Source organism: Melanerpes formicivorus, unplaced genomic scaffold (genome assembly GCF_026170545.1).
Source record: "Melanerpes formicivorus ecotype bairdi unplaced genomic scaffold, bMelFor1.0.p_v2 SCAF_25, whole genome shotgun sequence".
Lineage (NCBI taxonomy): Eukaryota > Metazoa > Chordata > Aves > Piciformes > Picidae > Melanerpes > Melanerpes formicivorus.
The window spans coordinates 618,534-645,991 of record NW_027142377.1 but is presented as its reverse complement, the minus strand read 5'-3'; the positions used below and the strand labels follow the sequence as shown (position 1 = coordinate 645,991).

At 55.1% G+C, this 27,458-nt stretch overlaps 1 protein-coding gene across 1 annotated transcript in view; it reads left to right on the top strand.

Moving 5' to 3' along the window:
• Positions 1-213: 213 nt before the first annotated feature.
• EHBP1 (EH domain binding protein 1) overlaps positions 214-27,458 on the top strand; it is a 155,740-nt gene continuing 128,495 nt past the window's right edge. The window contains exons 1-2 of the mRNA XM_068153007.1: positions 214-480; positions 1,586-1,996. Coding sequence (XP_068009108.1) covers positions 1,893-1,996 — 104 coding nt within the window. The 5' untranslated portion in view covers positions 214-480; positions 1,586-1,892. The remainder of the gene's footprint in view (positions 481-1,585; positions 1,997-27,458) is intronic.

Genomic DNA, 27,458 nt, shown 5'->3' with positions numbered 1-27,458 from the left:
GGTGGAGCCGGGGGCGGGAGAAGCTCTGCTTGCTTTCACTGCCTCCGTCTGCCCGTTGCGCGAGGGTCGTTCATCTCGCCCGCATATGATTGACACGGGAGCTAGCCAATAGCATGCGCGGGACGCCCGGCGGGGCCAATGGCGCGGCGGGGGCGGGCCGCGGCGGGGGCGGGGGAGCGGCGGGGCCGGGGTGAGGCGAGGCGAGGCGAGGCGGAGCGCCGGGAGGAGGGCGATGGTGCTGGCAGCGTGAGCGCGGCGGGAGCCGGGCGGGCTGGCCGGCCGGTCGCGGGGCCAGCGAGGGAGTAGGCGGCGTGTGCCAGGTGCTCGCCATGAGGTTGCAGCGGCAGGGGAACAGCCGCAGGGCTTTGGCGGGGTTGCCGCAGTAATGGGCAGCGGCGGCAGCGCTGCCTCTCGCCTGCCGTGTGGTGCCAGCGCCAGCGCCCGCCCGGCGGGGATCGGCCGTGAGGAGCCCGGGGGCAGGTGAGTGCCGCGGCACGGGGGAAGCCGTCCGCGCTGCCCCACGTCTCTTCCCCTCCCTCTTCCCGGGCCGTCTCTTCCCCTCTTCGCTGCCCGCCCTTCGCCTTCTCATTTTGAAAGCCCAACGGCTGCCGGCCGCGGGCTGCGGGGGCCGCCTGCCCGGCGCTGACAGCCGCTGCCGAGACGCAGCGGGGCCCGCCGCGCCCCGGGGCTCCGGGGGACAGCCCCCTGCAGGGGCCGTGCCTCGAGCCCAGCTTGCCTCCGTGCCAGCTTGGCTGCCATCCTGCCTTGCCTCCTCGCCAGGTGCGGCCACCCTTTGCTTGCCCGCGTTCCTCACGCAGGGGCTTTTTCCTGCGCAGCCGGCAGAGATGCCTCTTTCTTTTGCAGGGAGAGGACCCGCTTGGGTTTCTCTTCCCCCTTCTCCACCTCTCTGCTGAGCGTTCCTCAGTTCAGGATGGGGAGGCCTTTCCATGTCGATGTGATGCGGCGAGGAAGATGGGGAATGCTGGCCGGGCAGCCAGGGCTCGGGAAATGCCCCTTCCTCTGCCATTCTTCTCGCCCCGGCGCAGGCATTTCAGTAGTAACGCTCCCTTTGCTGGCTTCTTGGCTCTTCCCTCTCCTTGGAAAGAGAAATGGGAGCGGGAGGCGTGTGTGTGTGTGTGTATGCGTGAGGAAACAACTGTTACACCTTTTGTCATCCAGACAAAGAACTTGTCCTCGTCTCCCTTGTGTGTCCCTCCCTCTGGGTGCATATTGGCAGCACCTCAGCCACTTTGCATTGCTTCCCGGAGATGCTTCCGAGAGGGGTTTGTCGTGGCCGTGACCTGGCCCTTTGTTGTTGCTGTTTGTTGCCAGTTGTGATGGTGCTGATAAAGGGACGTGTTGATATGTTTCCAAACAGACTTGTGGTGTGCATTCCTGAAATTGCTGCAGCATTCTTATTTATTGAATTGGGGGGGAGGGCAGGGATGACAACAGGAAGGGGGAGATGTTTTTGTGGTCGGTGGGAGTTGTTTGCAAGGTAGCAAATCACGTGCAATTGCAGCACTGTGGAGGGGAGGCTGTTAGCCAATGCTTTCTTTCTCCCCCTGTCTTATTTGTCTTCCAGTCCTGCAGCATCCACATCCTCTACTGTGTGAGGACCGCTGATCCCATGAGAGAACTTCCTTTCAATCACCTGTCTGCTCCTCTGGCGCGTTGCTCCTGGCCGGTGATGAGCCGTTCAGCTGGGCTGGGCTTTCCCCTGGAGACGGGAGAGGCAGAATATGGATTGTAGAGGTCCCATCAAGTTCCTCCTGCGCTGTTTGGACCGTGTCTGCGTGTCAGTCCGCTCCTGCTGAGCGCACACGCTCTCGAGCCTGCTCTGGCATTCCCAGGCTTGCTCCTGTAGAAGAGGACTGGGATTCCCCAGCACTATGGCTTCGGTTTGGAAGAGACTCCAGCGTGTTGGGAAACACGCATCGAAGTTCCAGTTTGTGGCCTCTTACCAGGAGCTGATGGTCGAGTGCACCAAGAAATGGTAAGCAGTGGCTTGTGTTACTCCACAGCAAGTTGCTGGTGCTGAAGTGAGGAGGATGTTGCTCGGGGTGTGTGCGTTGCCTCCCTGCACTTCCTCCTGCCTGCCCGCTGCAGCAGCGGCCATGTGGGGTGCTTGGGTCCCGCTCCCGGAGCGCTCGCTTCGCTGCCTGCTCCTCTTGGGCTTGTTCTGGGCTCTTGATTTTCTTAGCTGGCGTTGCTGTTGTCGTGCAGAGGATGGTGCAGTTAGTAGCTCGGCATCTGTGCCTTGGTGTGGTTCTTGTTACTGTTTTTTGGTGGTTTTCAGAGCATTTCCCAAGAGCTGTTTCCCTGCTCGACTCGTGGCGCTGGGTGCTACCTGCTGCTACTGCTAGAGTTTGACTGAGGTGTCTGAGAGGTGGTCAAGGTCAGGCTGGACGAGGCCTTGTGCAGCCTGGTGGGCTAGTGGGAGGTGTCCCTGCCCATAGCAAGTGAATTGGAAGTGGGTGATCTTTCAGGTCCTTTCCAACCCAACCCATTCTGTGAATCTCTGGACGTGACCCCTGAAGTTGGGGGTATTTGAGTTTGGGGTGAATCCTCATTTTTGGTTTTTTACTCTTTTTTTTCTTTTCCTGAAGATGCTTTGTCTTTCCTTCTTCTTTTCCATGTTCCTTCCCACCTCTCAATGGGAACAGGCAAGAGGCAGATCCCTGGGATTTGTCTTAAAGCATTTAGTCAGACAAGAATGCAGTGCGGTGCTGGTCCAGTTGGATGGCTTTAACAGTTAATGGTATGCTCCTGGCATGCCTTCCTTGCCTGTGCAAAAGGAGCTTAAGTAAATCTGCTAGGGAGGACTGGAAGCAGCTTTTCAATAGTCAGGCAGAGAGCTCCATTACACAGATACTGAGCTGCTGGTTTATATGTTTGGAATATTGATGTTACTGACGACATTCCTCACAGGGCTGCGGGCCTGTAGCGTCAGGGGACGAAGGAAGCCCTTTCCAGGCCTTGTGGATGGAGATAGCCAAATTGCCTTGCAATCAAGTGCAGCCTCCTTTCTAATACTTGGCTTCTCTTCTCCTTGGCAAGTTGGGTGCTTGCATTGGCTGCTCTCACTGCTTATGAGTAATTGCCTCTACACATTTAAATTCTATCTCCTGGAGTTGGAAATCTCCATCAAGTATGTGCTGGAAGGCTGCTCGGGGCTTAAAGAAGCACTGGCAGGCTGAAGTCGCCTTTTTCATTGAGTTCTAACAAGAAGTTACCTTCTTGCCTCGTGTTTGCACAAGGAATAGACTTGTTGTGGGAGCTGAACTTGCTCTCCCAGGGTAAACTGCAACTAACCCCAGCTGGAGAAGTTGAAAGAGGCTGTTGTGATGATCTCATGGGATCCACTGCGCAGCTCAGGCCAAGGAGTTTTCCACAGCCAGTTTTAGTTCATCAGGTTTATTTCACCAGCTGGGCCTACTGCTTTTTACCTTTTGTTTGCACAAAGGAGGCCTGCTTTTGGCTTTCATTTTCACTTTGATTTGCTCTTTGCTCTGTGGGCTTTGCAGCAAGCTTTAGCCCTGCAGTCCTGAGTGCTGCAGGGGAGCACCCAGGTGGGATCCGCCGCCGGCTTGTGCTCGGTTTAAGAAGTCACACACACAAAAGTCCTCTTGTGAGCACTCTTGTTATTTGAGGAACCTTACTGCAACTTCCCCTCAGGTAGTTGTAGAGAGTGATAAGGTCCCCCCTGAGGCTCCTCTTCTCCAGGCTGACTACCCCCAGCCTCTCCTGATCAGCCTTTCCCTCCAGCCCCCTCCCCAGTCTGGTCTCTCTCCTCTGGACCTGCTCCAGCACCTCAAGATCTTTCTTGCAGTGAGGGCCCAGAGCTGCACACAGTGCTCGAGGTGCGGCCTCCCCAGTGTTGAGTATAGAGCACAGAATTCCATCCCTAGTGCTGCTGACCACACTGTTCAAGATGACATTGGCCTTCTGTGCCACCTGGGCACACTGCTGGCTCCTGTCCATCTGCTTTCACCCAGCACTGCCAGGTGCCTCTCTGCCAGGCTGCCCTCCAGCCACTAATCCCCCAGTCTGTAGCCTGCATGGGGTTATTGTGGCCAAAGTGTAGGAGCCTGCACTTGGCCTTGTTAAACCTCATCCTGTTGGCTGGATTGGGCTCTTCTCCCAGACAACCTGTGACAGGACAAGAGGGCATGGCCTGAAACTGCCCCAGGGGAGGGTTAGGTTGGAGGTTAGGAAGCATTTCCTGAGGGAGAGGGGAATCAGACACTGGGATGGACTGCCCAGGGAGGTGGTGGAGTTGCCACCCCTGGAGGTGCTTAAGGAAAGATTGGATGTGGCACTCAGTGACACGGTCTGGTCAGTGTGGTGGTGTTAGGTCAGAGCCTGGGCTTGGTGACCTCTCTTCCAGCCTCAATTCTGTGAATTTATTTACTGTTTAGTCACTGGGTGCCCACCTAGCAAAATGCCTGTGTGTGAAGTAGTGAAACAGCCATTACAGACTTAAAACCAGGTTGTTGTGCTGAACCTTTGTTTTGCCTTCTTGGGCACCAAGGCAGGCGAGGTTGGTGCTGGTGTTGGTGATGGGGAGGCAGCAGTGCAGGGCTGAAATGGGGGGGAAAATTCTAGGGAAAATAACCATGGGCACAGAACACCACCCACAGCCATTGGGCTTCAGGCTTTTGTGCTCTGCTTCCTCTTGTGTGGAGAGCCTGAACAAAGCTGGGCGTTAAGCAGGCAAGCTAAAATCTGCTCTTTTGAAACCTCTATATGAAAAGGATAGGCAATGAAAACCTTCAGACAGTGAGATGGATTAGGAATTGGTTACACAATAGAGTCCAAAGAGTGGTGATCAACGGTGCCAAGGCCAGCTGGGGACCTGTAACTAGTGGAGGTCCCCCAGGGATCAGTGCTGGTTCCAGTCCTGACATTGGTGACAGGACAGACAGAGTGTTTGCTGATGATACCAAACTGGGAGGCTTGGCTGAGACACCTGAAGCCTGTGAAGCCATTCAGAGACTTGCATAGACTGAGAGCTGGGCAGAGAGGAACCTACTGAGGCTCAACAAGGATCAGTGCAGAGTCCTGCAGCTGGGGAGGAAGAATAAACTGCAGCAGGACAGGTTGGGAGGGGATCTGCTGGAGAGCAGCCCTGGGGAGAAGGACCTGGGAGTGCTGGTGGGCAGCAAGTTCTGCAGGGGACAGCAATGTGCCCTGGGGGCCAAGAAGGCCAAGGGGCTCCTGGGGGGACATTCAGAGGAGTGTGTCCAGCAGAGCCAGGGAGGTTCTCCTTCCCCTCTACCCTGCCCTGCTGAGACCTCACCTGGAATACTGCATCCAGTTCTGGGCTCCCCAGCTCAGGAGGGACAGGGATCTGCTGGAGGGAGTCCAAGGGAGGGCTTTGAGGATGCCGAAGGGCCTGGAGCACTGCCTGGTGAGGAGAGGCTGAAAGCCCTGGGGCTGTTTAGTCTGGAGAGGAGAAGGCTGAGAGGAGATCTGATCAATGTCTATCAATATAAGGGCTGGGTCAGGAAAGCAGGGACAGGCTCTGCTGAGTTGCACTCTGTGATAGGACAAGGGGCAATGGGTGGAAACTGCAGCACAGGAGGCTCCACCTCAACATGAGGAGGAACTTCTTCCCTGTGAGGGTCCCAGAGCCCTGGAGCAGGCTGCCCAGAGAGGTTGTGGAGTCTCCTTCTCTGGAGCCTTTCCAGCCCTGTCTGGCTGTGTTCCTGTGTGACCTGTGCTGGATTCTATGCTCCTGCTCTGGCAGGGGGCTTGAAGATCTCCGGAGGTCCCTTCCATCCCCTAACATCTTGTGAGCCTGTGATTCAGCTAAAGCTTTCCTTAACTTTTGAGCAGGCATGGTTTTGCTTGTGCTGACAGAATCCCTGCTTCCTTCCTCTCTGTCTGAAGCTTGCTCCATAGAAGCAAAGAAGGGAGCTCCATATGCTGGCCTGGCTGGAAGCGTCGGCGGTGTGTGGTCAGTGCTGGGGCCTGGCCTGTGTTTGATGGCAGTGCAGGGAGTGACTGTAGTGCACTGGCATTGTCACAGGGCTTCTGGAGGGAAAGAATGCCCCATTCAGCTTGGAGAAGAAATGACAATGCACTCATAAACATCCTTGGACAGAGATGTGTCTCTGAGCGATGATTGTGTCTGAGTGAGACAAGCTGGGGGCCTGCCTGTGAACTGCTGTCTCTTGGTAGCTTTCACATTGCTCTGACTCTTCAGAAACCAGAGAATGTGAGGGCTTGGCAGGGACCTCTAGAGATCATCCAGTACAACCCTCCTGCCTGAGCAGCATCACCCAGGGCAGGTCACACAGGAACACAGCCAGGTGGGGTTGGAAAGGCTCCAGAGAAGGAGACTCCACAACCTCTCTGGGCAGCCTGCTCCACGCCTCCAGCAGCCTCACACCAAACAAGTTTCTCCTCGTGTTGAGGTGGAACCTCCTGGGTTCCAGCTGGGACCTGTTGTGCCTTGTCCTGTCCCTGGGCACCACCACAGAGAGCCTGGAACCTTCATCCTGACCCCCAGCCCTCAGCTATTGATAGACATTGATCAGATCCCCTCTCAGCCTTCTCCTCTCCAGCCTGAACAGCCCCAGGGCTCTCAGCCTCTCTTCACAGCAGAGATGTTCCAGTCCCATCATCATCCTTGTGGCTGCCTTTGGACCCTGTCTAGCAGGTCTCTGTCTCTCTTGATCTGGGGAGCCCCAGACTGGACACAGCCTTCCAGGTGTGGTCTCAGCAGGGCAGAGCAGGGGCAGGAGAACCTCCCTAGCCCTGCTGGGCACACTGACTGGACAACGACGAGAAGTGACTTATGTTGGGACAAAAAGTGACTTATGTTGGAGGATGTTCTTCAGTTTGCAGCCCTGGGTGGTTGCTGCTTGGCTTTCAGTACTTTTGGGTTTGGCTTTTGGTGTTGATGTTTACCTGAAGCATTCAAAGTAGCTCCTGCCCTTCTTTCTAGAGTTGGGCTGGCTGTGTGTCACTGCCATGCTGCTGTTGCTGCTTCACCCTGGAGCAGGATGATCTTTAGGTACAGCAGCTCATGGCCAGCACAGGCTGGAGCTCCCCCTTCTTGCCCTGCCTCTTGGCTCCCCACTTCTTGCCCCCTCTGCTCCTTGGCCAAAGGCAGCTGCTCTCAGACCGCTGCTGTTTGGTGCTGGTGTGTGTGGCACAAGTCGTGACGGAGTGTCTGCTCCCTCTGTGATTAGAAATCCCTTATTTTCAGGTTAATTACCAGGACTGCTTCACTTCTGTGGCCTTCTGGCTGCTCCTCCTGACCCACTCCTCATTATTGTGGCTCCTCAGTCCCTTTGAAAAATGGAGCAGTGGATTCCTTCGGAGCTTTTTCGTTAGACACAAATAAGTGCAGCTCCGGTCTCTGAGATGGATTAGTGCCTCCTGCCACCCTGCACATGTCATGCTTGCCATGCATCATACAAGCACTTGGTTTGCTTTTGGTGCAAGGCACTTGCTTGGCACTGCTGGAGCCTCTCATCTCCAGTGACTCTTGGAATAAGCTGGCCTGTGCCCCCAGCCTGGCCAGCCAGCTGCAGTCCTGGCCTAGAAGGGCTGGGCTTGCTAGGAGAGGGTTAATTTGGTTGCTGCCCTGGCTGCATAGTCATTCATTGGAGGCAGCAATCAGTCTCCTGCCTTTGGCTTGTGCTGCTACACACGAAGTGCTGTTGGGTGCTGGCAGTGGTGGCAGCAGATGGCTGCTGTGTGGGGTGCAGCGTGCTGGGCACGGCTGGCAGCTACGACACTGTGGCTGGTGCAGGGGGCCCAGCTCCACGGCCTCCACGCTGGTGTCTGGAGCTGTTTGAGATGCCTTTGGGTTTCCTGCCAGGCCCAGCTGCCAGTTTGGAGAAGTGCAGGTCTCCTGTTGATCCTCTGCCAAAGTCTGCCAGCCTGGCATGCATCTCTGGTGTACCCTGGAGTTTTCCAGCTGCTGGAGGCCTCTGTTAGGTGACTGAGTCAAGGCTTGTCTGTGGCACAGGCTCAGCAAGAGGAGGCTCACAAGCTGAGTCACAACAACCCCATGAATGCCCCAGGCTTGAGGCAGAGTGGCTGGGGGTGTTGGTTGGCAGCTGGCTGAAGGTGAGCCAGGGTGTGCCCAGGTGGGCAAGGAGGCCACCAGCAGCCTGGCCTGGATCAGCAGTGGTGTGGGCAGCAGGAGCAGGGCAGGGATTGTCCTCCTGCACTCAGCACTGGGGAGGCCACACCTGCAGTGCTGGGTGTTCAGTTTTGAGGCTCTCACTCCCAGAAGGACATTGAGGGGCTGGAGAGGGTCCAGAGAAGGGCAAGGAAGCTGGGGAAGGGTCTGGAGAAGAGGGCTGGGGAGGAGCAGCTGAGAGAGCTTGGGGGTCTTTAGTGTGTCTTTTGTGCCAGAGGAGGTTTAGATTGGTCATTATAAGAAACTTCTTGCCTGAAAGGGTTCTCAAAGCCTGGCAGAGGCTGCCCAGGGAGGTGGTTGAATGCCCATCCCTGGAAGTGTTTCATAGAGGCAGAGCTGTGGTGCTGAGGGCCATGGCTCAGCCCCAGCCTTGGCAGAGTTAGAGACTGGTTAGGCTGGATGAGCTGAAAGGGCTTCTCTAACCCAACCCATTCTGTGACTGTGAACTGGAGGTGTAAATGCTGTGCCACAGAGTACCTGAAGCACCTAGTGCTGAGCACCAGAGCTTTCTAGGGTGGCTTTTATGTTTCCTTATTGTGCTGTCTCACAGTCAAGCACTCAACAATGGCTTCAAGTGTGGCACTGCCAGGTTTCCACAGAGAATGGCCTAGCTTGGAGCTGAGGTTGCCAAGTTCCTAATATCTCCTCATCTGTTGGGTGCTTTTGTCAGCAAGAAAACTGCTCACCTGAGTGGAGGTGATAAGTGCTTAACAGTGCTGGAGAAGAGGGAAGATAAGGAGGCTTTGCTGCAGAATTTACCACTCAGCAGTGGCTTTAGAGACACAGACCTGGGTCCTCTGTTACAGTGTTTGTAATCCCTGTCCTCTCTGGTGTGAGCTGCTTGGCTTTGAAATCCTGCTTCAAAATACAGGGACCCCTCATGTTCTCCAAGGGTTAAATTGGTCTCAGTGCTGCATTAACTGGGAGTTTACTCTGCTCTTCTGAGACCTCACCTACAGTGCTGTATTCAGCCCTGCTGCCCTCAGCACAGGAAAGACATGGACCTGATGGAGAGGGTCCAGAGAAGGCCACAAAGATGATCAGGGGGTTGGAGCAGCTCTGCTATGGGACGGGCTGAGGGAGCAAACTACTCACAGCAAACTCCTGGCCAAGCTGTCAGCCCCTGGCTTGGACAGCAGCACTCTGAGCTGGGTCAGGAACTGGCTGGAGGCTGAGCCCAGAGAGTGGTGGTGAATGGTGCCACATCCAGCTGGCTGCCAGGCACCAGTGGTGTGCCCCAGGGATCAGTGCTGGGCCCCAGCCTGTTCAATATCCTTATTGATGATCTGGATGAGGGCATTGAGTCCATCAGCAGCAAGTTTGCAGAGGACACCAAGCTGGGGGCAGGAGTTGATCTGTTAGAGGGTAGGAGAGCTCTGCAGAGGGACCTTAACAGGCTGGACAGATGGACTGGAGGTGTATAGGAAGAGACTGGATGGGGTGGTTGTGCCATGGGTTAGTTGATCAGATGGTGTTGGGTGATAGGTTGGACTTGATGATCTCAGAGGTCTTTTCCAACCTGCTTTACTCTATTCTTACTCTATTCTTACTCTATTCTTACTCTATTCTTACTCTATTCTTACTCTATTCTTACTCTATTCTTACTCTATTCTTACTCTATTCTTACTCTATTCTTACTCTATTCTTACTCTATTCTTACTCTATTCTTACTCCTGGGGGTGTTCAGCCTGGAGAAGAGAAGGCTCCAGGGAGAGCTTAGAGCTGCCTTCCAGTACCTGAAAGAGGCTACAAGGAGGATGCAGAAGGTCTGTTCCCAAAGGCCTGCAGGGACAGGACCAGGGCCAGTGGTTTGGAATGAGAGCAGAGCAGATTGAGATTGGATGTGAGGAACAAGTTCTGCACCAGGAGGCTGCTGGAACACTGCAGCAGGTTGCCCAGGGAGGTGGTTGAGGCCTCATCCCTGGAGATGTTCAAGGTGAGGCTGGACAGAGCTCTGGGCAGCCTGATTTAGTTGGGGATGTCCTTGCTGACTGCAAGGGGTTGGAGTGGATGAGCTTTGGAGGTGCCTTCCAGCCCAGCCCATGCTGTGCTCCTCTGGTCTGAAGTATGGGTTCTGCAGTTTCCAGTCTTTCCTTTGTGGAAATGAAGTCATGCTGACTCTTTTTTTTTTCCTTTTTTCCCCTTTCTTTCCCCCCAGAAGGCTGCAGCCATCTGTTTTTCTCTTCCATGGCAGTTTCCTCCCTGGATGCTGCAGGAATTTTAAGTTTTGGCATGTGTTGTGCATGGGAGAGAGAGGAGCCTGCGTTGAGGCTCCCCGCTTCACACCAGCCTGCCTGCCTTCTGCTCACTGCTTTCCAGCAAAGCCTTCCCTGCCAAGGGCCACCCAAAGCCCTGCAGTTAACTGATTGCTGTAGAAATCCATGGGGGCTGTCCCCACAGAGCCAGGCTGTCACATTGCTCACTTCATTTCCTGACTCCCCAGCCTTGTTAAGTGCTCCCAAAACCCGCTCCGGAGGGCTTCTGATTGTTAAGGGCCACGGTAGTGAGACACAGCCATGCAGTTGCAAGCAACCTGCTGCAGTGTTCCAGCAGCCTCCTGCTGCAGAACTTGTTCCTCACATCCAATCTCAAATCTGCCCTGCTCTACTTTGAAGCCATTGTCCCTGGACCTGTTCCTGCAGGCCTTTGGGAACAGTCCCTCTGCATCCTCCTTGTAGCTGTCTTCACGTACTGGCAGGCTGCTGTAAGGTCTCCCTGGAGCCTTCTCTTTTCCAGGCTGAACACCCCCAGCTCCCTCAGCCTGTCCCCATAGCAGAGGTGCTCCAACCCCCTGATCATTTTCATGGCCCCTCTGGACCCTCTCCATCAGGTCCAGGTCTCTTTTGTGTTGGGGGCTCCATGGCTGGACAAAGCCCTGCAGGTGAGGTCTCCCCAGAGCAGAGCAGAGGGGCAGGATCCCCTCTCTCCAGCTCTGGCCACACTGCTTTGAATGCAGCCCAGGCTGCCCTTGGCCTTCTGTGCTGTAGGCTCACACTGCTCCTGTCCAGCTACTCCCCACCAGTTACTTCCAAGTCCTTTTCCTCAGGGCTGCTTTCTATCACCTCCTCCCCCAGCCTGTAGTGATAGTGAGAATTGTTCCAGTCCAGCTGCAGGGCCCTGCACTTGCTTTTGTTGAACCTCACAGGGCTCACCATGCCTCCTTGACTGAATGAAACACTCCAACTCCTGCTCTGAGTCTTGGGGGGAAGCTGCCTGCTCCTCACTTCCTAACAGAGCTTCCCAAGCAACTCCAAGCTGGCCCTGCTGCTGTGCTGCATGCATGCAGGCACTGCCCTGTGCCTGCTCTGCCTTGGAGCCCACTGGGTCTGAGCTGCAAGAAAGAGGTTTTGTTTCCAGGTTTGGATCCCTGTGAATGCTCTTTTCAGCTCTTTTGTGTGCTGAGGTTAAATAAAATGAAATATCAGGACGTTGTGGAGGCCTCAGCTGAGCTGAGTCTTCTCTCAGGCTGCATAGTGCCAGTCTGTGGCTTCAATTAGTTTTTAATTGGTTGGAGAGAGCTGAGGGCCCTTTCACAGCTTGGTGTGAATAAGGAGAGGAGGAGGAGGCTGGTAAGGTTGACTGAATCTGAGGGAAGCCTTCCTCTCAAACAAACCTTTCAGTTCCCCTAGTAAAGGCATTCTGCTTGGGTGGCTTCCTGAGAGGGGGAGGGGGGAAGGTTGTTTGTTTACTCCTAGAAGCCTTTCCCACTTTCCTCTGAGGAGAGCCTGTCAAGTGTGTGTGTGTTTGCCTTGCTCCTGGCCCCCCTTCCACTCCTTGGGGTGGAAGTTGGCCCTGGCAGGCTGTTGCTGCCTTGCTGTGGGACACTCCCGAGCTGCCCTCTGCACCAGGTCTGCCTGGCGTGGCCCGGAGTGGACTCTGAGGCGCAGGAGCTAGGGCAGCTGAACTTTGGTTCCTCCTTTGAAGGTCTGCACCACTCCTGGTGTCGAGAGGCATGCAGCAAGAGGGCAGCTAAAGCCAGCCTTGTGTTCTTCCTCTTGTCTCTGTCTGAGAAGTGTGTTTCTGCAGCGGGCAGTTGGTGTGAGGTGCCACAGCCTCTCAGCTGTGTGTTCTGGCAGCTGGGCTCCAGGCCACTGGTGGCTTTTGGCACCTGGGAAGACCTTGCAGGGACTTGGGAGATGTGGGTTAAGCAGGAGCTAAAATTAGCAGAGCCATAGCTAACATTGTTGTTGTCTGAAGCTCTGACTCACAAGACTTGCTGGATACCAGAGCAGAGCTGAGATCACAGAGCCCCGGAATGGTAGGGGTTGGAAGGGACCTCCAGAGATCATCCAGTCCAAGCCCCCCTGCCAGAGCAGGGTCACTCAGGGCAGGACACACAGGAGCACATCCAGGTGGGTTTGGAATCTCTCCAGAGAAGGAGGCTCCACAGCCTCTCTGAGCAGCCTGCTCCAGGGCTCCAGCACCCTCGCAGTGGCAAAAGCTTTCTCTTCTGCCCCCAGTGTTCCTTGTCCTGTCACTGGACATCCCTGAGTCTGGCTCTGTCCTCCTGTTGCTCAAGAGTCCCTGTCCCCTGGCAGGATTGTCCTTCAGATGTCCCTGTCCCCTGGCAGGATTGTCCTTCTGATGTGGCTGTGAGCAACCTGCTGTAGTGTGAGGTGTCCCTGCCCATGGCAGGGGGCTTGGAACTGGCTGATCCTTGAGGTCCCTTCCAGCCCTGACGATTCTGTGATGCTATGATCCTATGTCCCTGTCCCAGAGCAGGGCTGTGCCTCAGCTCTCCCCTGCTCTGCAGCAGAGGCAGGGTGGCAGTAAGGCTGCCTGCGACCTGGCTGTCCCCTGGGCTTTGCGAGGCGGGGAGGAGCCGCAGCCCCCCGGGAGCAGTGCCGGCGCCTCCCGCCCCGCTGCAGCCAAAGGGCTGAGCTGAGCTTCGGCTGCGGGAGCATCGCAGGGTGCTTCGGGTCCTGAGTCAGGCCCTGCGCTGTCTCTGAAGGGCTTCCAAGTGCAGAAGCCTCTGAGATGAGTCACAGGTGCAGGCTCTTCTGAGCTGCAGCTCCCGGCCGCCTGCAGAGCTGGGGAGATGAGCGGCGCCCCAGCGATTCCCCTTTGCCCGATCAGCTCTTCCTTTCTAGCGGGGAGGCCTTGCTGGGGGTTCTTTGTTGTTTCTAACTGCTTATTACTTAAGGAGACTTTCTGGAGGCTTGCTCCAAAGCCGTGGCCAGGCTCTGCAGCTGCCTAAGTGCCTGCAGCTGTGGACCTGCTGCGCTCCCGGGCCGGGTTGTTTTCATTTGAGCACAAAGTGGTTTCAGGTTTTATTTCCTAGGCACACTGGGTCGCTCTCCTGCAGCCCGGCTGGGGGCTTTGTTGTTGCTTGAGCTGCTCTGGCAGAGCTGATCTTTGCTTTCACAGGATCACACAGGATGTCAGGGGTTGGAAGGGACCCAAAGAGATCATCGAGTCCGAGCCCCCTGCCAGAGCAGGACCATACAATCTAGCTCAGGTCATGCAGCAACACATCCAGATGGGGCTTGAAAGCCTCCAGAGAAGGAGATTCCACAACCTCTCTGGGCAGCCTGCTTCAGGGCTCTGGGACCCTCACAGGGAAGAAGTTGCTCCTCATGTTGAGGTGGAACCTCCTGTGCTGCAGCTTACATCCATTGCTCCTTGTCCTGTCACAGGGAGCAAGTGAGCAGAGCCTGTCCCTATCCCCTCCCTCCTGACCCCCAGCCCTCAGCTATTGATAGACATTTATTAAATCCCCTCTAAGTCTTCTCCTATCCAGACTAAAAAGCCCCAGGTCCCTCAGCCTCTGCTCCAGTCCCTTCAGCAGCCTTGTAGCCCTCTGCTGGACCCTCTCCAGCAGATCCCTGTCCCTCCTGAACTGGGGATCCCAGAATTGAACTCAGTTCTCAAGATGAGGTCTCAGCAGGGCAGAGTAGAGGGGGAGGAGAACCTCCCTGGCTCTGCTGGACACACTCCTCTGAATGCCCCCCAGGATTCCATTGGCCTTCTTGGCCCCCAGGGTACATTGCTGTCCCATGGATAACTTCTTGTCCACCAGCACTCCCAGGCCCTTCTCCCCAGGGCTGCTCTCCAGCAGATCCCCTCCCAACCTGTCCTGCTGCAGTTTATTCTTCCTCCCCAGCTGCAGGACTCTGCACTGATCCTTGTTGAGCCTCAGTAGGTTCCTCTGTGCCCAGCCCTCAGTCTGTCCCAGTCTCACTGGGTGGCCCCTCAGCTGTATCAGCCAAGCCTCCAACAGCTCTGTTTTGAAAACTGGTTTCAGAATCACAGAATCATTTGGGTTGGAAAAGCCATTTTAGGTCATTGAGCCCAGATCTGACTCTCCCAAGGCTGGTTCTAAACTCTCAGCAGCTACTGCCTCTCTGCCTCTTTCAAACACCTCTTGGACTTTGCTGGCCAAATGTCATTTCTGTTTCCAGGGACAACAGTGTGGGGGCATTTGATGACTCTATCACCTCACTTTTGACTCCCAGATGAAGAAGAAAAATTCTTTTTTTAGGAAGAAATTGTTGGCAGTGAGGGTGGGGAGACACTGGCACAGGCTGCCCAGGGAGGCTGTGGCTGCCTTCTCTGTGGGGGTGTTGAAGGCCAGGCTGGATGAGGCCTTGAGCAAGCTGGGCTGGTGGGAGGTGTCCCTGCCCATGGCAGGGGGGTTGGATCTGGATGATCTTTGAGGTTCCTTCCAAGCCATGCTGCTGCAGCTCCTTTCCATGGTGCCATCTCAGCAAGCCCCTGCAGTGCCCCTGCCCCAGCAGGGGAGGTTTGCTGTCTGGCTGCTGCCCGCTGGGTCGGAGCTGGCTGTGGCTGCTGGGTGGGTGGCAGTGGCTCCTGGGGTGGGAGACACATTTTGCTGGCTGTGCAGCTTTGCTGGCAGCATGTGCTCTTCTCCACCTGCTGGGACATGCCCTGGCAAGCTTCCTTGTGGGCCAAGCAAACCAGAGAGATTCCCTAAGTCAGCCCTGGGCTTTCCATTAGCCGTGTTGCTGTAAGATGATAGCTGCCCTAAGCTTTCTCCAGGGCTGAGCCTGGTGCCTGTGGGTTTAAATCCAGTGTCCCAGAGTGACTTGGCCCTCCCAGCTGTGCTTGGGAAGAGTGTTTGCACAGCCAGGGCTGCTGCTGCTATCAAAGACCTCGTGAACTGAAGACATTGGAGCATCTGGAGTGCTGAATACAGCTGGCAGCACATCGTATGCTGCCACTCAGCAGGCACTGTCAGCTTCCTTTGCTTGCAGTGGCTGCTCCTTGAGTAAACTCTGAGTGCCTTTGTTTATGGCAGGCCACAGGAGGAGGTTTCAGAGGAGAGAGCAGAGCTGTCACAACAGCTCCATTCTCTTTCCCAGTAACCACCCAGCTCAGCATCCTGTATCCTTCCCAACCAACTCTGTGCTGCTTTTATCTGTGGTTTATTAGCAGAGGACTTCACCTTGCCAGCTCCTGGTGATGCCTGCCATTGTTATAGGTCTGGAGGGTGGGGGAGTTAGTTGGTTTGGTTGTTCTTAGCTACTTGGCTGTATTTTTTATTTCATTCTTTTGTGGTTGTGCCTATGGAGAGCTGATGTAGAGCTTTGTCTCTTGCTGGAAGCTAGCAGTAGTTATGTGAAGCTGTGAAAACCTTCCAGAATGTTGTGTCCAGTCCTGGGCCCCTCAGGTCAAGAAGGACCTCAGGGAACTGCTTGACAGAGTCCAGAGCAGAGCCCCAGAGCTGCTGCAGGCAGTGGAACATCTCCCTGTGAGGCCAGGCTGAGGGAGCTCTGGGGCTTGGAGCAGAGGAGTCTGAGGGCTGCCCTCATTGCTGGTGATCAAGATGTGCAGGGCAGTGTGGGGAGGATGGAGCCAGGCTCTGCTCAGGGATGTCCAAGGACAGCACAAGGGGCACTGGGGGCAAGCTGGAGCAGAGGAGGTGCCACAGGAGGGAAGAGCAGGGGAAACTTTGTCAGTGTGAGGGTGCTGGAGGCCTGGAGCAGGCTGCCCAGAGAGGTTGTGGAGTCTCCTTCTCTGGAGCCTTTCCAGCCCCACCTGGATGTGTTCCTAGGTGCCCCTGCTCTGGCAGGGGGCTTGGATTGGATGTTCTCTGGAGGTCCCTTCCAACCCTTAACACTCTGTGAAACTGTGGAAGTCCTTTTCCTCTCCCAAGTGCAGCTCCTGGCTGGCTGCAGCCCTTGCAGTGAGTGTCTCTTTAAGTCGAGAGAGAGCATATTCATCAAACTTCCTCTTGCATTCCTTTATCTTGGACAGGGAAGAAAATAGTGAGAATGGGAAAGGCCTGACCCATTTTTCACCACTTCCTCTCATACCACAAAAAAGCAGAAGAATCCAGCACAGTGCTGCTTGGTTTTGAAGCATATTTGGGATGGTTCACTCTTTGCTGGTAACACTTTAAAGGTGCTCTTTAAATATCTCTGTGACTGGTGGTTTCACACACACACACACAGCCTGGTTTGGGGGATTTGTGCATGGAGGAAAGAGAATTTGGGCTTGCAGGCTGCTCTGGGGTTGATTTTCTGGCTCAAATGGTTTCCTTTAGTTCCTTTAGGTGGCCAGGCTGAGCTCCAGTGCATGCATCCCCTTTCAGAACACCAAGACACAGACAAGGAATTATTTTCTTTCCCATGAATTCCTTTCCCCTCACCCCCAAATATAGTAAATGAATTTTAGTTACTGGTTTGGAGTTTATTTTGGGGTTTGCTTGGATTTATTTTTTGTGGGCTTGGTTTGTGGGTTCTGTGTTTGGTTTTGGTTTGGTTTTTTTTCCATGTTGAACTGAAAGATTCACAGCTTTACAGGCTGCCCTGGGTTGGGAGGGAGCCTCCAAGGGCATCCTGTGCACCCCCCCTGCACTCAGCAGGGACACCTCCAGCTAGAGCAGGCTGCACAGGGACACAGCCAGGCTCAGCTTCAATGGCTCCAGGCATGGGGCCTCAAGCCCAGCCCTGGGCAGCCTGGGCCAGTGTCTCACCACTCTCCTTGGGCACAACTTCCTCCTGAGGGCCAACCTCAGTCTGCCCTGCTCCACTTTCAAACCATTGCCCCTGGGCCTAGCACTCCAAGCCCTTCTGAACAGTCCCTCCCCAGCCTGCCTGCAGCTCCCCTGCAGATACTGAACTGCAGCTCTAAGGTCTCCCTGGAGCCTTTTCCTCTCCAGGCTGAACACCCCTGGTGCAGGACCTTCCACTTGGCCTTCTTGAAGCTCCTGAGGTTCTCCTGAGCCCAGCTCTGTAGCCTGTCCAGGTCCCTCTGGCTGGCTCCCATCCCATCCTTCAGCCTCATCAGGAGGGAGGGTGACCAAGGCAGCAGCCTGAGGGAGGGAGCTCAGCAATGCTGCCCTGCCCATGGCAGGGGGTTGGAACTGGATGATCTTTAAGGTCCCTCCCAACCCAACCCATGCTATGAATCTATGAATAGCTGAAGGCTGGGGGGGGGGGGCAATAGTTTGGGTCTGGATGCTTTTTGGTGGTGCCCAGTGAAAGGAAAAGGGGCGGTGGGTGCAAACTGGACCCCAGGAGGTTTCACTGGAACAGAAGGAGAGGTTTCTTCACTTTGAGGGTGGCAGAGCTCTGGGCCAGGCTGCCCAGAGAGGTTGTGGAGCCTCCTCTGCAGGGAGTCCAGCCCCACTTGGATGTGTTCCTGTGTGAGCTGCCCTGGGTGACCCTGCTCCGGCAGGAGGCTTGGACTGGGTGCTCTCCAGGGGTCCCTTCTAGCCCTGTGTATTGGGTGTACACATCCAGGTCCAGGTGCAACATGTGGATTCAAACCCAGCGTTGCTGAACCATGTTTAGAGAGGGGACAGCCTAGAGGCTGCTGCGGGCCAGGAGGAGGCTGCTGCTAGTAAGGGCCAGACCTTGTTCACTTTTGGTTACTTTGGGAGGAGTCCCAGGTGTGCTGCAGGGCACCTGAGCTGAGCAGGGCCAGAAATGGCTCTGTCCTTACAGCCTCAAGCCATCTCCCTGCTAAGTGCAGTGGCTTTGACATGGTGAAGTGTTTCACGTCCCTGAGGTGCTCATCAGTGCAGGGAAGGCCAGGCCCTGCCTCTCCTGGTGAAGGCAGTTCCTTGCTGGCTGTGAGCAGCTTTCTGTGCTTTGTTCAGAACAGATGTTTGCTGAGCCAGGCCCCCAGAAGTCTTGTGACAAAATGTGCCCACATGAAAATGGGAACTCAGTGTGTCACACTGAGCTTTGGGAGCTGGTTTTGCTGAGCAAGCACCGTGCCCACATGTGGTCTGTATGCAGCAGCTCCACTGCCTGGCTGTGCATTTGCAGTCCTGTTCTGCCCTGGACTCTGCTCTGCTGAGACCTCACCTCCAATCCTGCCTCCAGTTCTGCTGTCCACAGCCCAAGAAGGACACAGAGCAGTTGGAGAGGGTCCAGGGGATGCCACAAAGATGCTCAGAGGGCTGGAGAACCTCTGCTTTGGGACAGGCTGGGAGAGCTGGGGCTGTTCAGCCTGGAGAAGGCTCCAGGGAGATCTTAGAGCAGCCTTCCAGTACCTGAAGGGGCTCCAGGAGAGCTGGGGAGGGACTTCTGACAAAGGCTGGGAGTGACAGGACAGAAGGGACAATGGCTTTGAGCTGGGAGAGGGCAGATTGAGACTGGGGATGAGGAAGAAGTTGTTGGCAGTGAGGGTGGGGAGACACTGGCACAGGTTGCCCAGGGAGGCTGTGGCTGCCTCCTCCCTGGAGGTGTTGAAGACCAGGCTGGATGAGGCCTTGAGCAAGCTGGGCTGCTGGGAGGTGTCCCTGCCCATGGCAGGGGCTTGGAACTAGATGACCTTTAGGGTCCCTTCCCCCCTAACCCATTCTGTGAAGGACCTGCAGAGCCAGGTTCAGCACTTCAGTAGCAAAGGAGTGTCGCTGTTTCTGATAGTACCACAGCAACCATTCCAGTCTGGAGCAGCTTCCCTCATCCAAGGAGTTTGGTTGTCACAAACAGTGTCCTTAGCAGGCCCTGATGACTGAGAATGTTGTGATCCTGCTTGTGCTGAGGGAGAAGTGATCATCATTGCCTATGTTCAACCCCCAAACCCAGCAGCACAGAGGATAAAGGGATGCCAGGCTTTGTTTAAATGCAGATCTCAATGTTTCACCTCCAGAAGCTCTTTAGAAGGGAGGTTCCATCTTCCCCTGGGGATCACTAACCAAGTTTTCAGCTCTCTTTGAGTGAGTGTGAGAGTGACAATCGTAGTGTTGGAAAAGACATCTCAGTTTCAAGTGTTCTGCAGATGTTAGGAGCAAGTTCTGCACCATGAGGGTCGTGGAACACTGCACCCAGGGAGGTGGTTGAGGCCCCATTCCTGAAGATAGTCAGGCTGAGGCCTGACAGCCAGCTGGAGATGAGCCAGGGGGTGCCCAGGTGGGCAAGGAGGCCACCAGCAGCCTGGCCTGGATCAGCAGTGGTGTGGGCAGCAGGAGCAGGGCAGGGATTGTCCTCCTGCACTCAGCACTGGGGAGGCCACACCTGCAGTGCTGGGTTCACTCACTCCAAGGAGGACTTTGAGAGGCTGGAAGGGGGCCAGAGAAGGGCAAGGAAGCTGGGGAAGGGTCTGGAGAAGAGGGCTGGGGAGGAGCAGCTGAGGGAGCTGGGGGTCTTTAGTGTGGAGAAGGCTGAGGGGAGACCTCATTGCTCTCTACAGCTCCCTGAGAGGAGGCTGCAGCCAGGTGGGGGCTGGGCTCTGCTCCCTAGTATTAGGTGATAGAAGGAGAGTAAATGGCTTGAATTTGTCCCAGAGGAGGTTTAGATTGGATATTGCAAGAAACTTCTTGCCTGAAAGGGTTCTCAAAGCCTGGCAGAGGCTGCCCAGGGAGGTGGTTGAATGCCCATCCCTGGAAGTGTTTGAGAGAGGCAGAGCTGTGGTGCTGAGGGCCATGGTTCAGCCCCAGCCTTGGCAGAGTTAGAGACTGGTTGGGCTGGAGGATCTGGAAGGGTTTTTCCAACCCAAAGGACTCTGACTCTGTGAACAGATCACTGTACCCTAGCAGGATTTCTCTTTCTGAGGCTGAGGAGCTGTTTTTGTCCAGGTGTGGCTGGGGGAGGCTCCTTTCTTTCTGTGCCAGGGCAGGTTCCCGGTCGGAACACAGCGCTCCCCCTCTGTGTTCTCCCTCCCTCTCTGCCCAGCTGCAGGCAGAAGCTGCAGAGCTGTTTTGGGAGTGCACTGAAAGCAGCAGAGCTTGCAAAGCTGTAGAGGCTTTCAGTTACTAAAAGCAGTAGTAGAAGTTATTTTGGTGCCTTAAATGAACAGTTGTGTGCCAGTCAGTTTAGCACCTGCCTCTGTGCTGAGCTGACTTCATACATGCTGTGCAGCTCTTCCAGTGGAGGCATTTCTGATGTTGGGGGGGGGTGTGGGTGGAATAAAGTCCTCTGTGCTCCTCATGCTGCTTGTAACCCTGTGGACAGGGCATGCCATTCCCTACTTCATGTGCACAAAGCATCTACCATCAACTCTCCTCTGGTTTTATGCCCACAATTACTCTGAGGCAGGATTTATGTCCCCTGTATAAAGGCCAGAAGGGAGCAGCTCTTCATTTGCTGTTCCTGGCATAAAGCAAGGCAGAAGACACTTGGCTGTGTGGGAATAAATACCAAGTGCTGATGATCTCTCTGTGCAGAGATCCTGCAGCCACACAGCTCTGTTACCCACAGAGTCACTGAATGGGTTGGGTTGGAATGGACCTTAAGGATCATCCAGTTCCAACTCCCTCCCCCCCACCAGCCTAGCTTGCTCAAGGCCTCATCCAACCTTAATCATCCTTGTAGCCTCCATTGGACTCTCTCCAGTAGTTCCCTGTCTCCCTTGAACTGGGGAGCCCAGAGCTGGACACAATACTCCAGATGTGGCCTGAGTAGAGGGGGAGGAGAACCTTCCTTGACCTGCTGGCCATGCTCTTCTTAATGCACCCTAATATTCCATTGACCTTCTTGGGCACCAGGGTGCATTGCTGTCTCATGGTTAACTTTCTATCAGTCAGAACTCCCAGGTCCTTCTCTGTGGAGCTACTTTCCTGTGGGTCAGCCCTCACCTGTCCTGGTCCCTGCTGTTGTTCCTTCCCAGGTGCAGGACTCTTGTCCTGGTTGAACATTATGAGGTTCATCTCTCTCCAGCTCTCCAGCCTGCCCAGGTCTGGCTGGCTGGCTGCACAGCCTGATGGTGCATCAGCCACCCCTACCAGTCTGGTATCATCAGTGAACTTTACTGAGGCTCCACTCTATGTCCCTCAGCTTTCCTCCAGAGGCCTGCTGGGCAGCGCCGGTACCGCTGGAGCGTGGGCGCCGCTGGCTCCGAGCGTGAGCCTTGGCAATCGCAGCGCTCCACAAGTAAAGATCTCAACATTGTGCAGGCCTCAACTCTTGAGCCTTGTTTGTTTTGAAGATGAAAAGTGGATTTCATCCCAGCTGGGCTGAAATATGTGAAAAATCTGATGCAGCAGAATCTGAGGGGGTTGGGTGCCCACACATCTCTGTTCTCCACGCTGATGACTCCGCACATGATTGCTGCTGCTCCTCGCTGCTCCTCGTGAACTCACCACACCTCACATTGATTCCCATTCCCTCCTTGGCTGCTTTACAGAGTGGGTTTGATTCCCTGGGCTGCTTTGACCTGAGCTAGACAGATGAAGAGGGCCCACAGGGAAGCTGGGGAGGGACTTTTGAGGGTGTTGGGTAGTGATAGGACTGGGGGGGACGGATCCAAGCTAGAGGAGGGGAGATTTAGGTTAGACCTTAGGAAGAAGTTGTTCCCCATGAGGGTGGTGAGAGACTGGCACAGGTTGCCCAGGGAGGTGGTGGAAGCCTCCTGCCTGGAGGTTTTTAAGGCCAGGCTGGATGTGGCTGTGAGCAACCTGCTGTAGTGTGAGGTGTCCCTGGCCATGGCAGGGGGGCTGGAACTGGATGCTCCTTGAGGTCCCTTCCAACTCTGACAATTCTGTGTGATTCTGTGTTGCAGCTGCAGTTTGGAATCTAATCATTCACAGTCATCTCTCTTCCTTTCATTTGGCTCTCAAACCTTTTGCAGAACTTCAAACAGACATTTTCCTTCCCCTTTGTTCTCCTTCAGTGACAGTTCCTGCAGCACCCAGTGTGGTAGGAGATGTTTGCCTATGTGAGGACATTGTTCATCACTTGGCCCCACCAGGTGTGGCAGTGAGCTGGAGGGGCTTTGTCTTTTCCTGGGAGTGGAGGATGGCTCTCAGCACTTGGGGAGACTAAGAGGAGGTTTTGCTCCAGGAACCCACCCAGTGTCCCTTTTTATTCCCCTTTTTCCTTCCAAGGAGAACTCTTTTGCACATTTGTGTTTACAGATAGCTGGAGAGGGTTTTGTTTAAATCAAACTGAAATGTGGGGGGAGACAAAAGGAGTTAATCTGCATGCTCCATGGGACAGAGGGGCTCTAGCTCCTCATCCCTTTGCCTCATTCGATGGTATGAGGCTGGAATCCTGCCTGCAAGGCATCAAATCCCCTTAACAAAAAAGCTGGACAGCATCCAGGAGTCCCTTGGGGGCCTGCAGATGTTACTTTGTGGCTAAGCCATGCTAAGATCCTTCAGCTCACTAAGCAGCCATCAGGCAAAGTCACCACCAGGCCTTTCACTGGGGGATGGAGAAGGTCTAGATTCTGTCTGGTTAAAGCACAGGGAGCAGGGAGAGGGCAGCAAGGTCACCAGTGTAGTGACCAGGTTTGGTCTCCAGGTACAGACTTGGTGTGTGAAGGGCAGCAATCAACTGCAGACTTGCAAATTGTTGATGTGTTGGGCTGCACCCAAAGCAGTGTGGCCAGAGATGGAGGGAGGGGATCCTGCCACTTCACTCTGCTCTCAGGGGACCTCACCTGCAGTGCTGTGCTGGAGCCATCAGCACAGGAAGCACATGGACCTGATGGAGAGGGTCCAGAGGAGGCTGTGGAAATGATCAGGGGGTTGGAGCACCTCTGCTACAAGGACAGGCTGAGGGAGCTGGGAGTATCCAGCCTGGAGAAGAGGAGGCTCCAGGGAGACCTAATAGGAGCCTACCAGTACCTGAAGGGGGCTACAAGAAGGCTGCAGAAGGACTGTTCCCAAAGGCCTGCAGGGACAGGACCAGGGAGAATGGCTTCAAACTCGAGCAGAGCAGATTGAGATTGGGTGTGAGGAACAAGTTCTGCACCAGGAGGCTGCTGGAACACTGCAGCAGGTTGCCCAGGGAGGTGGTTGAGGCCTCATCCCTGGAGATGTTCAAAGTGAGGCTGGACAGGGCTCTGGGCAGCCTGATCTAGTTGGGGATGTCCCTGCTGGGAGCAGAGGGTGGACTGGATGAGCTTTGGAGGTCCCTTCCAACCCAGACCACTCTGTGGTCTATATGCCTTTTGTTGGGAAGGTCAGCAAGGACAGGGCAGTGTTCATTTTAAACAGCTTGGATCTCAAAATACTTGGAGGATGCAATGGACCTTTTGTACCTTGAGCAGTGTTCAGAGGATCACAAGATGGTTTGGACTGGAAGAGACCTTGAAGAGCATCCAGTTCCAGCCCCCTGCCATGGGCAGGGACACCTCCCACAGCCCAGCTTGCTCAAGGCCTCATTCAGCCTGGCCTTGAACACCTCCAGGGAGGAGGCAGCCACAGCCTCCCTGGGCAACCTGTGCCAGTGTCTCCCCACCCTCACTGCCAACAATTTCTTCCTCATCTCCAGTCTCAATCTGCCCTCTCCCAGCTCAAAGCCATTGTCCCTCCTGTCCTGTCCCTCCCAGCCCTTGTCAGAAGTCCCTCCCCAGCTCTCCTGGAGCCCCTTCAGGTGCTGGAAGGCTGCTCTGAGGTCTCCCTGGAGCTTTCTCCTCTCCAGGCTGAAGAGCCCCAAACTCGCAGCCTGTCTGCACAGGGGAGGTTCTCCAGCCCTCTGATCACTTTGGTGGCCTTCTCTGGCTCCTCTCCAGCAGCTCCATGCCTCTCCTATGCAGTGGGCACCAGCCCTGGGCTGGTACTGGAAGGGCAGTTAGACTCTCTGAGTTTTTAGGGTCGCTGTGACTCCTGCTCTGGGTCTGCAGCCCAGCAGAGCCTCGTAGCCATCGCTGCAGCCTGTGTCAGCTGCCTGCAGGCAGCTTGCACACAGCAGTTGTGGGCAAGACCTCTTTGGGTCCTTCAGTTCTGTTGTTTCTGGGCTTGGTGTTTGTTTGGAGGTAGCTTTAGGGATGGGTTTTGTTTGGGGGTGGGGTTTGCTCAGCTGGGGGGGGGTTCTTTGGGGTTCCTTTAGGTGGTTTGTGATTTCATGGTGGGGTTTCCTGGGGGGCCCTTCTCCTGTGTTTCAGTGGTGGTGGTTTGATGGTTGGTTGGGGTTCTGTTTTAACCTGGACATTGCAATTGTTTAGAAATTCTCTCTGGAAATTGGGAAATTTGGCAGTTTCAGAAGGCTTTCTGGGTTGGGAAAGCTGCAAGATTTGCCTTGGTTTGGTGACTTTTGTTTATTTTCATTGGTTTTATTTATTTCAATTGGTTTTATTTATTTCAATTGGTTTTATTTGTTTTAATTAGCTTTATTTTAATTGTATTTATTTTAATTAGCTTTAGCTGGCTCATCTCCAGCCAGCTGCCCACCAGCACCCCCAGGGCTTTCTCTGCTGGGCACTTTCCAGCCCCTCTGCCCCAAGCCTGCAGCCTTCCTGGGGTTGTTGTGGCCCAAGTGCAGGACCCAGCCCTTGGCCTTGTTGGATCTCATCCCATTGGCCTCAGCCCATGGATGCAGCTTGTGCAGGTCCCTCTGCAGAGCCTTCCTGCCCTCCAGCAGCTCCACACTGCCTCCCAGCTCAGTGCTATCTGCAAAGGCACTGAAGGTGCCTGCATCCACTCAAGAGATCATGCATGAAGACATGAAAGAGAGCTGGCTCCAGCCCTGAGCCTGGGGAATAGCACTGGTGAGCAGCACTTGTAGTGTTTCCCAGTGAGAAGGGATGCAGTCAGCAGGTTAGGGTCCCCTCAGTGATGCACAGTCTCTCTGCTGTGGGGATGTGAGCTTTGGTCTGTAGGTACAGGTAAAGGTGTGTCCTGGTGCATCACTGCAATCAAAGTGAGGGTCTGTGCTGCTCACTCTCTGGCTTCAAATGTTCTGGAGGTTGGATGGTGCTGGAGTTTGAGTTCACAGTTCTTGGTTTCTCCACTCAGAGTTGCTGGATCTGCATCCCCCTAGCTCTTGCTACTCATGACTCAGTTGGTAGCACATCAGACCCTTGATGGGAAGGTCGTGAGTTCAAGCCTGCAGTGGGCAGTAGTGTCCTCCCTACTCTAGTGGTGAGGTCTGTGGTGACAGGTTGGACTCGATGATCTTTGAGCTCCCTTCCACCCTTAGGAATACTGCTTACTTCACTCCATGTATGTATCTGTGTCATGGTCTGACACCAGAGTCAGCTGGGACACTTCTGAAGGAAGGGGCAGGTAACTCTGACCACTTGTGGCCACCTAAGGAGGAGCTGGGTGCAGGGCTGCCTGTGCTCACCACTTGGGGGTTGACAGCAGAGCGATGCCCTGAGGGGTCAGCTTCTTCAGCCAGCTTTCCCAGGGTCTGAAAACAAGTTTGAGTTCTGCCTGGTTGTGTTTCTTCCCTTAGCAGCTGCCAGGCCCCAGCTGTGCAGGGAAGGAAGAGCAGGGAGTCCACCGTGGGGCAGGCCTGGGTGGCTTGTGAGCAGGTTGGGCTTGCACCTCTCTTGCCACACACTGCTCTGGAGGAGCCACCTACCAGGAGCAACTTGAGTGGAAAGCTTCAATTACAAAAGATGACCCCACAAACACATTGAATCATTGCTGGTGAAGATACAGAAGACTAAGTATTCTTGGGGAGAAAAAAAGAGGATAAAGAGGCAAACCAGGCATGTGAGCAAGGTCTGACTCATGGTGACCTCCTGTGACCGCTCCACTGTAGAGCAGCACGCTCTGCTCTTTCCATTTAAGGGTTGTCTGAAGGGCTCTCTGAGCCTCTGCTCCTCCCTGCCACTTCCAATCACAGGGTCCCAGACTGGCAAGGGTTGGAAGGGGTCTCCTCTCTGAGCCCCCTGCCAGAGCAGGGTCACCCAGAGTCAGTCACACAGGAACACATCCAGGTGGGTCTGGAATGCCTCCAGAGATGGAGGCTCCACAGCCTCTCTGGGCAGCCTGTCCCAGTGCTCTGCCACCCTCACAGGGAAGAATCTGTTCCTTCTGCTCCTGTGGCACCTCCTGGGTTCCAGTCTGTGTCCATTGCCCCTTGTCCTGTTGTTGGACTCCAGTGAGGAGATTGGTGTTAGCCTGAGCCCTTGCTGAGAACCTGACCTGTGTTCTGTTGCTCTGAGCTGGCCTGGCTGGGGTGACTGGTTTCACACACAGCTTTTAGGCAGTCTGAAGCAGCTCCTGTTTTCTGTAGGTGCTGCTTGGCCTTGTGAGTGTTTCTGAGCTCTGCTGTGCTGGGATGTGCAGCATAAACCTGTGGGTTAAGGCACTGCTGGAGTAAACATCTGCCTAAGGGCAGTGCCTGTGAGTGCAGGGCAGTGAGAGGAGATCCACTTGGTCCTTCTGGTGCAGCATGCTTAACTCCTCCATGGGGCAAGCAAGGCTAAATTGGATCACATCAAGAAAGCTTCTGCATGGAGGGCAGCTGTATGACACATAAAATTCAGGGACTAATGGAGACATCCTGCTGCTACTGCCAAAAGGATGTTCCAAAGCAGAGCAAGCAAGGAGGGAGGTCAGCCTGAGGGTTCAGTACTCTACAGTTCTGTTGCACAGAGCATGAAGAGGACATTCTGCTCCCTAGCTCTGTGGAGTGTGTCCTGCTCCAGATTCTTTTCTGCCATAACTCCTAGAAGCTGAAGCTGCATCTGTTCTTGTCACTTGTTCTGCATAATGGGTGAGCTCTAACCCAGCTTGCTCTGGACACCTGGTTTGGGTTGGGTTGGAGAAAGCCAGGCCAGCAGCAGCACATTCTGGTTGGGTTGGCTTGGAGAAGCCAGTGGCTCCCTCAGGAAGTCTGCAGATGGCCCCAACGTGGGTGGCTGTGTCCATCTGCTAGGAGGCTTTGCAGCAGGGTCTGGACAGGTCAGAGCCATGGGCCAAGGCTCACTGGGTGAAGTTCAACAAGGCCAAGTGCCAGGTCCTGCACTTGGGTTACAACCACCCCATGGGGAGCTCCACACCTGGGAATGTGTGGTTGGAAAGCTGCAGCTGGGAGAGGGACCTGGGGGTGCTGGTTGGCAGTCACTGAGCATGAGCCAGCAGTGCCCAGGGGGCCAAGAAAGCCAATGGCATCCTGGCTTGGGTCAGAAGCAGGGTGGGCAGCAGGGCCAGGAGGTGACCATCCCCCTGTGCTCAGCACTGGGGAGGCCACACCTGGAG